This window comes from Macrosteles quadrilineatus, unplaced genomic scaffold, assembly GCF_028750875.1.
Source record: "Macrosteles quadrilineatus isolate MER2022 unplaced genomic scaffold, UCM_ALF_1.0 Scaffold_3__2_contigs__length_128488019, whole genome shotgun sequence".
In the NCBI taxonomy this organism is placed as follows: Eukaryota; Metazoa; Arthropoda; class Insecta; order Hemiptera; family Cicadellidae; genus Macrosteles; species Macrosteles quadrilineatus.
This window is the reverse complement of record NW_026542596.1, coordinates 59,071,991-59,085,647: the sequence shown is the minus strand read 5'-3', so window position 1 is coordinate 59,085,647 and position 13,657 is coordinate 59,071,991. Positions and strand designations below refer to the sequence as shown.

The window sequence follows — 13,657 nt, the reverse complement described above, 5'->3', positions numbered from 1 at the left end:
ATAACTAAAGATCTACCAAACAATGTGATTGTCATTAATTTATAATTCCAATAATCTACTGTAAAAGTTTAGGTCGAATTATATACTTATTAAATCAAAATGTTAGCCTAAATTAGGCTGTTTAATCTAACAGTAACTGCTAAAACCTGATTTTCCACTACATTTTAACAATATTTGAATATATTTTATGCTGCAAGATAAGTAGTATGAAGAGGTTTCAACAGCTTAACCCCTAACATTTTCATGTTCTATATAAACTTATGATTTAAAATATTTGAATTTATAGGGGTTTATAGGTTAGATAATGTGTGATAGTGCTTGTATCAGGATTTTAAATTGGAATTTTGTATTTTTCTTAATATTCATGTTTTATCAGATTTATTAATTTTTCTAGGAAATAAAAAATATTATTTATGTAAAATTGCCATATAACCACATATTTTATCACAAAATAAAGTAAATAAACGTAGAAATGGTCATATTAAAAGGGAAACTTAATTTGTATCGAAGAGGGTGTGCTTGAAAAACTTTATATCCTCAGAACAGAAGTCATCAAATAATATTATGCTGTAACTAAACATTATTTTTTAACAAGAAAACACTTTAAACAGGGTTTTGTTATTATCAAAAATGTTCGTCCTTGTCGAGATCAACTCCTCAACCAAAATATGACTTTTTCCCTCAGTATCCAAAGAAGATTTAGGAACGTGAACCCTTCTACAATGAGGTAATCTAACCAAGTCAGTGTCATACCACCTTTATTAAATGATAACCTACCAAAACCTGACATAGAATTACACAATGAGCAAGCATGCACAATGACCTAAGCTCGGAAATAAAGTATAAAAATATGCTTGAGCCAGTATTAAACCTGAATTGCACAATTGATATAACTCTGGACCCTTTGGATCAATCTGGTCAATTATTACACTATCATGCAAACTCTCGTGATTGTAGACTATGTTCTTAGGATATGTAAACCGTACAATTAACAAATGCTTAAAACCCTCGTCTTAAACTACACATACAAAATTATTACCATCTATGAAGGACAATGTACAGGGGCTACAAAATGGCATTTAGCACTTTCTTTACACAGCCAAAATCGTAATGTAAATGTATTAGGAATAAATGGAATCGTTGAAAATGTCTTTGAAATGCTGCTTCGTTTTTAGGTATTGTAAGGGTGTTCAATGTGTTTTAAGTGGTGTGAGATATTTCAAACTCAAAATTTTAATTAAGTTGAATAAAATATTTTTACAAAATCGTGAATTAACTAAATAATGAGTTTTGCGGTACATGCACTAAGTAATTGTAGTTAAGGCGAGAAAATTTTTTTTACGAAAAACCTAAATTGTTTCAATAGTAAATAGCTAATGAATGGAATATTATGTTTCCTTAGACAAATACACTTTATTGATGATTCAAAATAATTGTTAACATCTTATTCAACAACATTTGACAAATGTATATGTATAAAAACTTATTTATAGACAACTTTAGAGGAAATTTTATAGTAAAACTAAAATTAAACTTATAATCTGACGTTCTAAACATAAAAAAATTTCAGGTAGTTACAAAAACAAACATCAGCATCGTACGTGTTATTAAATTACCTGAAAGCACAAAAAATGTGTCAAATAACTTGTAATAATATATTTACACTTATACCATATCTTACCAAATTTTATATGGATTTACCGTCTTGTCAGTAAACAATATAAGTGTAAATATATTATCAAAAGTGTTATTTGACGTATGTTTTGTGCTGTCAGGTAGTTTTATCAAAAGACGCACGCCAGTATAATTTTTGACGTGGTCGTATTGGTTTGCGCGTTCTTGGTGGTCGTGGACGTAGCAGGTAGCACCTCTGGCGACAGTTCAGTTGGAAGAAGGATTGACGGACTCTAGTTGGGAGGGTTGTACATTCGACTGCAGCACTGTCCTCGCTCTCAAGTCCTCTGCCAGTAGTCGGGGCTGTAACAGAACAGATGTTTTACATAGGGTAACTATAGGACAGAAAAATTAAAAAAAAAAAAAACTTTAATAATGTTTAAGAATTTTTTAAAACTTTAAAAACGGAAAAAAATAAAAAAATCTAAAAACTTTTTAAATAAAAAAAACTAAAAATTTTAAATACACAAAAATTTAGAAAAAAAACTTTCAAAAAGATTAAAAACTTAAAACATTTTAAAAACTTAAAAGTGGTATTTCTACTGTTGTTCAATTTTTATGTAAATACAAATCAAATAAAAGTGGAAATGCCACTTTTCAGTTCTATAGGTATAGTAAACCTTATCTCCGCTCATTTTGTATATGCACCTTCGTACTAAATGTTATATTTTCTCAGATACACACCAAAACGGAAATTATGCCAAATCCTACAAAATATTTTCGTCTTAAATAAAGAAATATGCCAAATAAATATAAGGCTCTAACCACACGTAATTCATATTTTTGTAGGTACTTGTATTTATTATGATTTTATAATATACTACATATAGTTAGGCATATTATCAATAGCAATTATCAGTACTAATTAGATAAGGACGCCACCTAGGTGTGTATTTTACCCAAAATATAATTGAAGGTTAGGTGTAGAATGGTGTGAGATGATCTGTGCAGCTTAGTTACTGACTAAGATCAGCTGTTTCAAGAGCTACCATCATTTAGTTTAAGCATTTAGTTAGGATAAAGAACATCTAGGTCCAGTGTTGAACTATTAAAAGCTACAGATTTCTCTCAGGATTCAACCAACGACCTTTTAAATTGCTAGGCTAGCTCTATAACTACTAGGATACCCAGTCAGTTATCGTTTAACTTCAAAGAATATCTCATATCTATTCCTTTAAAACAAAAAATCTGGGGACATTTTACGCTAATCAGTTAACCTAATCCAATAATATCCAGCATCGATTGAATGAAAAATACCCCCGTCGCAGCAAACTTGCAGACTAAGCGAATTTTCAATTGCCTGGTTTGATTTTCACTTAAATATATCTAAATACCATTAGGTTTGATATATACCTAGGTTTGCTGCTACTAGGGAGGGTAAAAATAGTTTTTTGGTAAAATACAAAAACTTAGTGTAAAATAAAAAAAGTTTTATCAAAATACATTCATAAAATAGCAAACTACAACAGTTTACTTATTCTCCATAAGAACAACATAGGAATTTTACGTTTAAAATTTTTTGAATTTCGTCCGTAACCAATAATTGTACAAAAACACTTCAATACTATATTATTGGTTTTTTAAGCTCTACAAAATGGTTAAAAAAATCGCAAAATGTTATGTTTATAGGGTCAAAAATGGGAAAAACTCATTTTTACCCCATAAAACCCCCCGTGAAACCCTGTTCCCATGGTCCGATCATGCTGGTTCGCGAACTCATTCAAGTTTATCCCACCTTACACCTTTAAATTTCATCAAAGTTGGACAAAAATTGCTCAAGTGATCGCGCTAACGGACAGACACAAACACATACATAGACCTATATAAATATATATGGATTTGAACGGATGATGTTTTCGGCCTCTAGGGACCTCAAAACGAAAAATTAAATCGGTCCCGGGTCCAGATCTTACCATGAGTACTACGGTAATAGCTTGTTCCCTATATGGGGAATTCGCTAAAACACAAAAAACGCTAACTATTCACTGTACAAATTCTATCCAAAGTCTGCTCGTTAACCCTGTGTTTTGTTGCCTGTTACTCCCAGCATTAGTAGTGGTTTGGGTTTCTAGAGCTGCACTAACAAGCGCTTTGGATTGACCTCATTTTCAGTCATTTCAAAGGCTCCGTTCGAATGGTACAGCCTTCAGCCAATTAGACGTGATATTGTTACAACTGACTTTTTTAACAACTCGTTAAAAAAATCTTCTAATTACCAATTTAGTTGTTGTATTACGTTGGTTATTTAATTTTTATGTTTGGAATTATATATTGTGCCGAAGTTATTTCTAAGAGTTAGTTATTGAAATGTACGGTAAAAAGTAAGTTTCTCAGTTGTATTATGATGTTATTATAAGGCTACCTTTTTTCAAACATTTAGTATAATGTATTAATTTTATGTTTAATTGACTCCATAATATGTATGATACTGCACCATTATGTAAATTTAAACTTAATGGGTGTGTTAAAATTGTCATAAAACCACGTAGAGAAAATAATTTTACAGTTTTTTTTTATTGAAGTGAAAAATCTATCAAAATATTTGAAAAGAAATTATGGTCAAGAAAGTAATTTTCATTAATCTTCGTAGTATATTACATTTAATTAAAAGCGCTAATAGCAGTTTTTTTTTCAATTTACAGTAAAGTTTTAGAATGGTCTCACCCATGAACACCAAATTTGACGTACAAGTAGTAGGGAATTTTGGAGTTCGAGTTTCATGTACGAAGAATATAAAAATATTTGAAGCAAGTGCTGGAGACTTTTAGTTCAAGTTATGAACGATACTTTTCATCACGCGGCAACAATGCCTGTTTTTGTTTGTAGTTGTTTCAACAATAAAAACAACTTTTAAAAAACTAGGGTGCGTAGTAGGCAAATGAAGAACTAATTGAGAGCAAGGTTAAGCAAATGAACTGATCGTTTTCTATTCCTTATATCTGAGTCCCTCAGAGTTATAAATGAGAGAGTTAACGTCTCAATCCAACGTCAAATGTTTTGGATTCTCAAAAATAGCATTAGGCTTTAAGTGAGAAAATAGTTAGTAAATGCCTCATAAAAAATCCATATACAATATTCCTTAAAAAATGTCGTCCTATAGAAAAGTTGTCGATGCATCTAGCAACCCGAAAATGATTTGAATATAATAGCTTCCTCAAAGCGAAGAAAACTTTGATCTATAAGACAAACAGAAGTTGCTAAAGTTTTAATATAGTCTTCAACTTTTTGTTCTTCTCTTGTTCTTGATATTCCTTCAGATTACTTAACGGCTTACGACGGTTGATTTGGTTGAAAATTATTAGCTAATAAATATATAAGTAATATATAAGTTATTGGTAAAAGTCTAATAAATGTTTTAAGAGTCAAACCCAAAGTATTTGGAACGAAAAAACTTTAAAAAGTGAAAAGCCATGCATTCTAATTAAGTAAAAATAAAATGTTAAAAAAACAATTTTATATTTTTAAAATGCTTAGCTTAATTAAAGATATATATTTCATGCTCTGCTTTAGCTGTCAAATCTTAAACCTTTATAACAAGTAATTTAAAGTAATTGGTATGCTTTATACTTAACAAAGTAGTATAGTACTTTTTGTTTTGGATTGTGTTAGTTGAAGTAAATTGTAAATTTCTTCTTCTGTGCACACACCTTTCTTTCTTAAACCGTTCAGTGTTGATCACCACCACCTACCGTAAGTCTAGAATTTGAATTTTGAAACTTAGAGACTTTTTTAACTTAAAGGGGTCCCATAAATTATGCAAACTGTGTATCGCTACTAGTATTTTTGTATTAATTAATTGGTATATTTTTGTATTAATTAATTGGTATATTTTTGTATTAATTAATTGGTAATGGTTCAGTTCAAAAGGGTAAATCCCATGTTCAGGGTTTCAGCTCCCTGGGCTGGAACTTCAGGACGATGACGACGTGGTTCCGATCCACGGACCCCTACTTAGGATGAAATATCAACAAATAGCTCTGATATACGAAATATCAGCTCATGAGGTCTCTAAAATTCCAGTTCTACTGAATTAATAACTAGCGAAGTAATAGACAAACATTTCTTTACCAAACACCATTGGGTAGCGCCGAGCGCAGCTAGTGCCATATTCCGATCTAACGGCAACTTAAGGAATCACATCTCACATAACGGAAAAAATTACATGACTTTTATTCCCGTTTGGCCATATATATGATGGATGAACACACAAAAAGAATTTATCTGTCATCATGCAAACACATCACAATAGATTTTTTTTATTAATGTCAAAGCTTTTTTTAAAGATAGTGATAGTTGAAGATAGAAGTGGGATTATGTTAAGAATACCATTTCAGAAAATATAATAAAGCAACTATCTTACTTTTGTCTGTGTTGCCCGAAAAATATAGTTCTGCACTCTTTTTTTAAACCTAGTAACTTAATAATCCTATTTAACACCATAGAAGCCAATTATTTGTTTGGCTGTCAAGATTCTTTGATTCCTTTAAACTTTGTGAGACTCCAGAGCTACTGAGGCGGATTTTAGGGGTGCGAATAGGCCTAAATTTCAATGGGGAATATGAGCTATCATTATGCCAAATTTCAGTCCAATCCAACCAGCAGTAAATACATGATTGAGCCCCAACAAACAAACAAGCTTTCATTTGTATTATATCTGTACCTGTAGAGGCAGAAGAAGGTTTATATTGCCTATGGTGGCGGCACGAGGCTGTAGCGGGGCTGGCGCGACTACATTTCTGCTGGGTACCAGAGCTAGGCTGGGTGGTGACGTCACATCGAGCTCTGTAACAACATACTGTCTTTAGCTATTGATCTACACAAAATCATGGTCCTACGTACGACAGGTACAAATATTATGAAATACTACTTAAACATGTTACCTATATACTGTAAAGTTGTTAACAAGCACAAGACGATAGATAAGTATAAGTTATGCCTGTAAAGAGTTTTAATTTTTAAGGACATAATTTTCATCCTATCAATATTAGTTTTTGCTTAAATTTTTATTGGTTTTCAAATTTTTATGTGCAATTGTGTTTATTTTTTATCATGATTACGACCTTTAAGACGTTCAGCTCTGGCCAAATATCACTTGATAAGTCAAATCTATTTGCCTAGTTGCAAAGTTCTAGTTTAAATTAATGAAGACCTAAGCCTATTAAGTGAAATCAGGATAGAAAAAAAATTTAAAATAAACTTATCGTTTGAACGCTTTAAAAATCGTCCAGGAATACATCATTCAGTTAAATTGAAGATTTTCTATAAATTCATAAAGTGTAAGTTATATTATAATTATTGAACTTGAAAAGGTAATAAGGCATTTCTTGCTATTCTGAAGCCGGTTGTGATGTGTTAAGTATTGGTAACGTTTGAGTGCTTTAATATTGAAAAAATCTTTTCCTACAGTCACCCGACAAAGTTGGCTTCCTTGTACTGTTTATAGTACAGAAACCTGCTAATTGCTGCATATTTATACTTTGTCGTACGGTTTATACTTTGGCGCACATCAGGATTCCAACGAAACAACACAAAAAAGCGTTGTTCTATTATGCACGTAATCCGTGTATGCTTGGAAATAGGTTATACCTGAAATACCTGAAATACCTCCTCTTCATCGTTGACCAGCCTGGGCCGGATAAATAGCGTCAAAATAATTAAAAACTACTAATTACAATTTTACAATTAAATAAACATATATTTAAAATATACTGACTGCGCAGCGGCGGTGGATGCTTATGCTAGCGACAGTGTTATTGAGATTTCAAAAAATCCTTCAATTGAGTAAAATGGGTTTGCTAGGAGAAGTTCCTTTAAGTTCTTGGTGAAAACCTTATCTTCCATATGGTTGGTTTATGGTTGGTTTTATGATTGGTTGGCAACACTTAAAGATAATAATACTATGAGCAGCTGATTGACTATTATAACTACGATTTAACCTGTCATTTTCATTTCGTGTTTATAGTTTATGTTCTCTTTTTGGTATTTCTGAACTTTCTAGACTTTTCTTTTAAACGTTTTTTAAACATTCCTACGATCTTAATAAACAAGAAAATACCTTTAAAGAGTTTTTTAGGTGCGGAAACCACTGCAAATTACAAAAATATACGGAACTATTTTCTCAAGTCGCGGAGCACATTGCTTGCCGAGGAAAAAATAGCGGAGTGATACGGACCGGGGACTACTTTCTCTAGGGCAACTATTGGTGTTGCCTGCTGAACCTAAAAACGTGTTGTATAGTGTTTGAAAGACTAATTATTTATATGCTTTATAGTGACTGTAGGAAAAATATAATGAAATGAAATGAAATGAAAAATCATTTATTTATACAGGCAAAGTTAGGGCCACATGGCCCTTTCTTACACTTAACCTGTACTTTAAAACATAATATAAATATTTTAACATAATCAGCTTATACAATAAAACAAAACAGAAATCATAGATACAGAAACTTTCATCAAAATCAGTAAATTTTAAAAATACTTACACACACACACTTACTCACACATACATACAAGTCAGCGACCGCCATGCGCACAGGCCCCTACGACAAACCTACCATGGCCATACGTTCAAAATAGAGATTTTTAGTGCTGCCACAAACCGGGAACGACTATCGAGGGATTTTATAATGTGTAACACGAGTGTAAAAGGCCTTTGCTGCACTCGAGATCATTCCGCACTCGCCTGCGGCTACAGTCACTCGACTAAGTGCGCTTCCTTGAACTGATTACAGTACATAAAACTGCTAATTGCTGCATTTACTTACTTTGCCGCACACTTTTTACATTCTCGCACAGTTTTTACTTTGTCGCACAGCAGCATTTCAACCAAACAACACAAAACAACGTGCTTCGCTCACTAGTTACACAAATAACTATTATCCCTAGTTTATTATTTGAAAAATATACAGAATCTCAATGAATTTTCCACCAGGCAGAATTATCATTTCCACCATACACGAAATAGGGAACAACTGGATATACCACATCACAGGCTAGCCATCACAGGTAATTCTTTCAAACTTAACTGTGAAATTCTATAATAAGCTGCCTGAGCCTCTTCAGGTAGACAGCCTTTCTCTTCCTCTTTTTAAGTCAAAAATTATAACTGGCTTGTAGCAAACCCATTCTACTCAGTACTTCATGAAACATAAAATTAAAGCGGAATCTTTCATACTGTGAATTAAGAATTCTCAATCGTTATTCTCAATCTTTGTTACCTATATGAACATATTTAGTAATATTTTATTTAATGTGTTTTGACAATGTCTATTCCTATGTAAACTTGGTCAACGGCAATAAACTTTCTTATTCTTATTCTTATTCTTATTCTTATTCTTATTCTTAACTAACCTTAAATTGTCTTAATCTGTTACATAAAATTACAAGGAGTAAATTTTAGCGATTGTACAATGGTATTTCCTCAATTTGTTGTGTCCAGCCTTCAAGAAGAAAAGTTTGTTTTTCACTAAATTTTAAAGATCAGGTACCTTTTTTCGGATGAGAAGGAAATCTCGTTTTCCACGGCAACCCTTAGGTAAATTTAATCTTTTTAGTAAGCGTCATCCATGGTTTAGAAGAATTTTTATACATTTGTACATGGAATAAAATGATGAATTACTCTGTGCTGTTTTAGTAACAGAGACAATTAATTATAAAACCAAAAAACCTGCCTAAGATGGGTTCATACACTGTACTTGTATTTTAAACAAACGAATTATGTATTTAGTCTAGTAATAAAATATTTTTATACAATAAATAAATATATTTAATGAAAGTTTAACAAATGGTAGTTAGTACTAAGGCTTACCAAAACAAAAAGTCATACAATCGTACATATGGGGTCATTATTTCAACCCTGAAAGTTTAGAACTAATGCACATTAACTACGACAACACAAAATCGAAATGTAAATTAGTCTTTACACATTTGTACTGTTAATTGCAGTAATTAGATTTTTAATTTAAATTCAAATAAACATCTAAATTGCAGATGTGTTTAAGATTTCATTATCAGAGGATAGTTCTGAGTATGAGTTGAATGTTGAATGTTGAATGAGTTGAATGCAGGGAAATGAATATACGTATTAGAATATTATGATAATATCATATTCAGTAGGAGTGAACAGATGACATTCTTAATAATGAGATTGCAGTTGTTCTCTTATGGGCTAATTTTCTTCTCTTTTCGTTCAAATTTTGTAAGTCCATGCTGCTAAATATTCCAAAACTATTTTGTTATAGATAATGTAAATATAATATTTTAGAAAAAAATGATAAATAATTAAGCGCATTATTAATATGATACAGTATACTTAAAAAACGTTTAAAATCATTTTCATAATAACTTACATACTGTTCAGTTGGCTTCACATTATAGTTTGTGTATTGGAGGTCTGCCAAGTTTTATAACACTCAGAAATATTTAAGCCTCCTTATTTTAATAAAAAAGGGAATTTTCGTGTAAAATATACAAGTTTATAGAAAAGTTATCTTCTGTAATGTATATTATTGCAAAAGGCAACTGCATTTGACATTTTTAACTTTTTTATTTTAAGACAAAACAATATTAAAAGGTAAAAGGGATATTAGGTATAATAAAGATTTGAACAATAAATATAATGCGGAATTTTTGTAAACAGTAAAACAACACAAAGCTTCTTGGTAAAGATGACATATAATATATCACGACTCATTAAATGTCCAACCTGAATCCACAGAAAGCAATTTGTACATGATTAAAACTTCTCTCCGAGATAATACAAAATGAATACTATGATTAGTAAGTATTAAATGTCAAGATCTAACATTTGTCGTGTAGAAATGTCAGCTGATAATGAACAGACAGCTAAATAACAGGTGTTCTTATCCGAAATAGTATTGCTCTTTACAAATGAGATTTTGTTTCAAAATTTGAGAAATATTGATCAAATTTATAAAACAGTTAGCTTTATATTGATTACCACAATTTAAAAGCTGATGAACAGTAATTAGGCAAATTTACCTAATTTATAATAGTCTAGATTATGTAATGATTCTGAATCACTGTAACAAGTGTATTACTTGAGTACTTAATTTATAAATATAATACAAGTATCTAACTCTAATAGCAAATTTAATAATTAATTTACTTAAAAAAAATACAGAAGATTCAACTAACTATAGTTTTGGAACACAGGTTTCGGGTATTTGAGTACCTTTTTAACTTTTCTGAATAGATTTGCTAAATGCCGAAGGGGTGACAATTTATTATTGGACCTTAAAGATATTTAATCAAATATTACCCTTGCTACAAATTCACTTTTATTGCTATTGCAAATGTATTTATTTAACTCTTGAATAGTTATATTCTTCATCCAACACACAAGTTTTATTTTCCTGGATCCTGTACTCTTAACCTGACTTTTGTAAGACCCATATTTTGGCCTTTGGTAAACCATTACACAGGGTGTCCCGGAACTCTCTACCAATATTTTAGATTATAGTTGCAATTATAGTTGCAATGTTCCTGAGTAAGAAAAATATCTACAAATCATATTTAAATTGTCCGGAAGTCCTTAGTTACTCACATAGCCGCCATTTTGTTTTTTGCTTAATATTATATTTCTAAAAAGTGGTTAAAGATAAGAAATTGAAACGTTGCACAAACATTTATCACAACTACACAAAGCTATACAAAGATTATGATTTTTTCAAATTCATAAAACAAAATGGCGGTTATTTAAAACTTTTGTAAAACCAATGCTTTTTTAGTTATTTAAGTAACAACATTTTAAATATCTGGCATTTTGTTTTATAAATTTGCAAAATCGTCATATTGTTTTGTAGCTTTGTCATGAATGTTTGTGCAGAGTTTAACAACGTTTTAGACAAAAAAAAATAATAAGTGAAAAAACAGAATAGTGGCTATTTGAGTTACTAAGGACTTCCGGACAATTTTATTTACATATTCAGATATGTTTCTTACTGAGGAACAATGCCCTAAAAAACTGGTAGAGAGTTCCGGGACACCTTGTACAAAGCAAAAACAAATGAATTTGAATACATAAAAAGATTACTCACCCCTAGACACGAAGGGTGTATCCAGGCCTGGTGGAGGGAGTGCGATTCCTGGTATTGAAGGTCCTTGAAGAGCCAAACCTATCATGTTCACCCCGTTCACAGTACCTGTACATTTACAGCAAGTTAGTACATTTACAACAAATTAGTGCATTTACAACAAGTTAGTAAATTTACAGCATGTTAGTACATTTACAGCATTTTAGTGCATTTACAACATGTTAGTGCATTTACAACAAGTTAGTACATTTACAGCATGTTAGTGCATTTACAACAAATTAGTGCATTTGAATGAATGAATGAATGTTTTTTATTTCTGAAAAATTACAGTTACAACAATACATATTGGTACATGGTATTTTTATTTACAACAAGTTAGTACATTTACAGCATGTTAGTGCATTTACAACATGTTAGTGTATTTACAAAGTACATTTACAGCATTTTAGTGCATTTACAACATGTTAGTGCATTTACAGCATGTTATTACATTTACAGCATTTTAGTGCATTTACAACATGTTAGTGCATTTACAACAAGTTAGTACATTTACAGCAAGTTAGTACATTTACAACAAATTAGTGCATTTACAACAAGTTAGTACATTTACAGCATGTTAGTGCATTTACAGCATGTTAGTGTATTTACAAAGTACATTTACAGCATTTTAGTGCATTTACAACATGTTAGTGCATTTACAGCATGTTAGTACATTTGCAAAAAGTTGGTGCATTTACAACAAGTACTTTTAGGGCAAGGAATTGATCAAATTTTAATAGTAAAATTAACTTTTCATTAGATTTGTAAACGGAAGTCATAGGTCTGGTTGAGGTGATGCCAACAAACTATCACATAATGCATTTGTAAGGGTACATTTTTAATCATTTTATGAGTTTTTGATTACGAGCCCTATACGAGTTTATAATTTGAAATTTAAATTTTAAGCCAACCAATGTCTTCGGGATATACGTTGCGTCCAACTTTTACGTAATGGATTTCTTGATGAAATTTGTTATTTGTAGAGCTCGGTGTAGTTTTATTTGTTTATATTTTAAACGTAAAACTTGAGTTCACAACTACTAGTAGAGAGATACTACTAAGAGATTTTTGTATGAAAAAAACTTGACAATTCTCAAAACATTTGTTTGAAACTTCTTGTAGACTATTATCATAAATTTGAAATAATATCTAGCTCTAGTTTTACTGGCTAGAAGAAATGGTTGGAAAAACTGAAAGTTAGTGGATAAAACAAACTTTATTTTAAGAATATTTATCCATAGTTGAGTAATCCCAGTTATTAAATCATATACTGTTCATTTTATGTATAAAACTAAGGAAATTATATAACAACAAATGTTCAAGAAGTGGCTAAATTAATGTCGGTTTCATAAATGTAAAACCATTTTTATTTAACTAATCATGTTGCTACAACTAAACATGTGTTTTCGTCTTATTGTTTAGTTTGTTTGTCTATTTCCTATGTCAATGGCCCTCCTAATTTTACAATGACCTTCCTTAATGATTTGCATAAAAACAAAAGCTGAATACTAACAACAATATTTCAATAAAGATATTTTTAATGTTACAGTAATATTGCACATTTCAAGGCACATTGGTCAGAAATTTCGGGTGATAAATTGGAAACGGAAATTGAAGTCTTGACGGAGACAGTCCTTAGGCAAGGCCGTGACTCCTTCAAGTTGTATGTTAAGAAACTTAGGTCAAAGGAAAAACTAAATAATTAAACTATAACCCTTCTGGTCTCGCATTGGTTTAGCTTATTGCTAAGAACGTAAACCATTATATGTTTGAAAATTTATTGAGCAGACAGTTTTGTTGTGGAAAAATGCTTGAATTTGGTAGGCATTAAATACATCACATATCTAAGTAATTGCATGTATTTTGTGTTGTCACTACGAGTATTTA

At 30.9% G+C, this 13,657-nt stretch overlaps 1 protein-coding gene across 1 annotated transcript in view; it reads right to left on the bottom strand.

The window, feature by feature from the left end:
- Window positions 1-1,837: 1,837 nt before the first annotated feature.
- The window catches only part of LOC128990453 (potassium voltage-gated channel protein Shaw-like), a 268,138-nt gene continuing 256,318 nt past the window's right edge, over window positions 1,838-13,657 (bottom strand). Inside the window, exons 9-11 of the mRNA XM_054412819.1 lie at window positions 11,735-11,839; window positions 6,335-6,456; window positions 1,838-1,977 (exon numbers count right to left, since the gene is read on the bottom strand). Coding sequence (XP_054268794.1) covers window positions 1,882-1,977; window positions 6,335-6,456; window positions 11,735-11,839 — 323 coding nt within the window. The 3' untranslated portion in view covers window positions 1,838-1,881. The remainder of the gene's footprint in view (window positions 1,978-6,334; window positions 6,457-11,734; window positions 11,840-13,657) is intronic.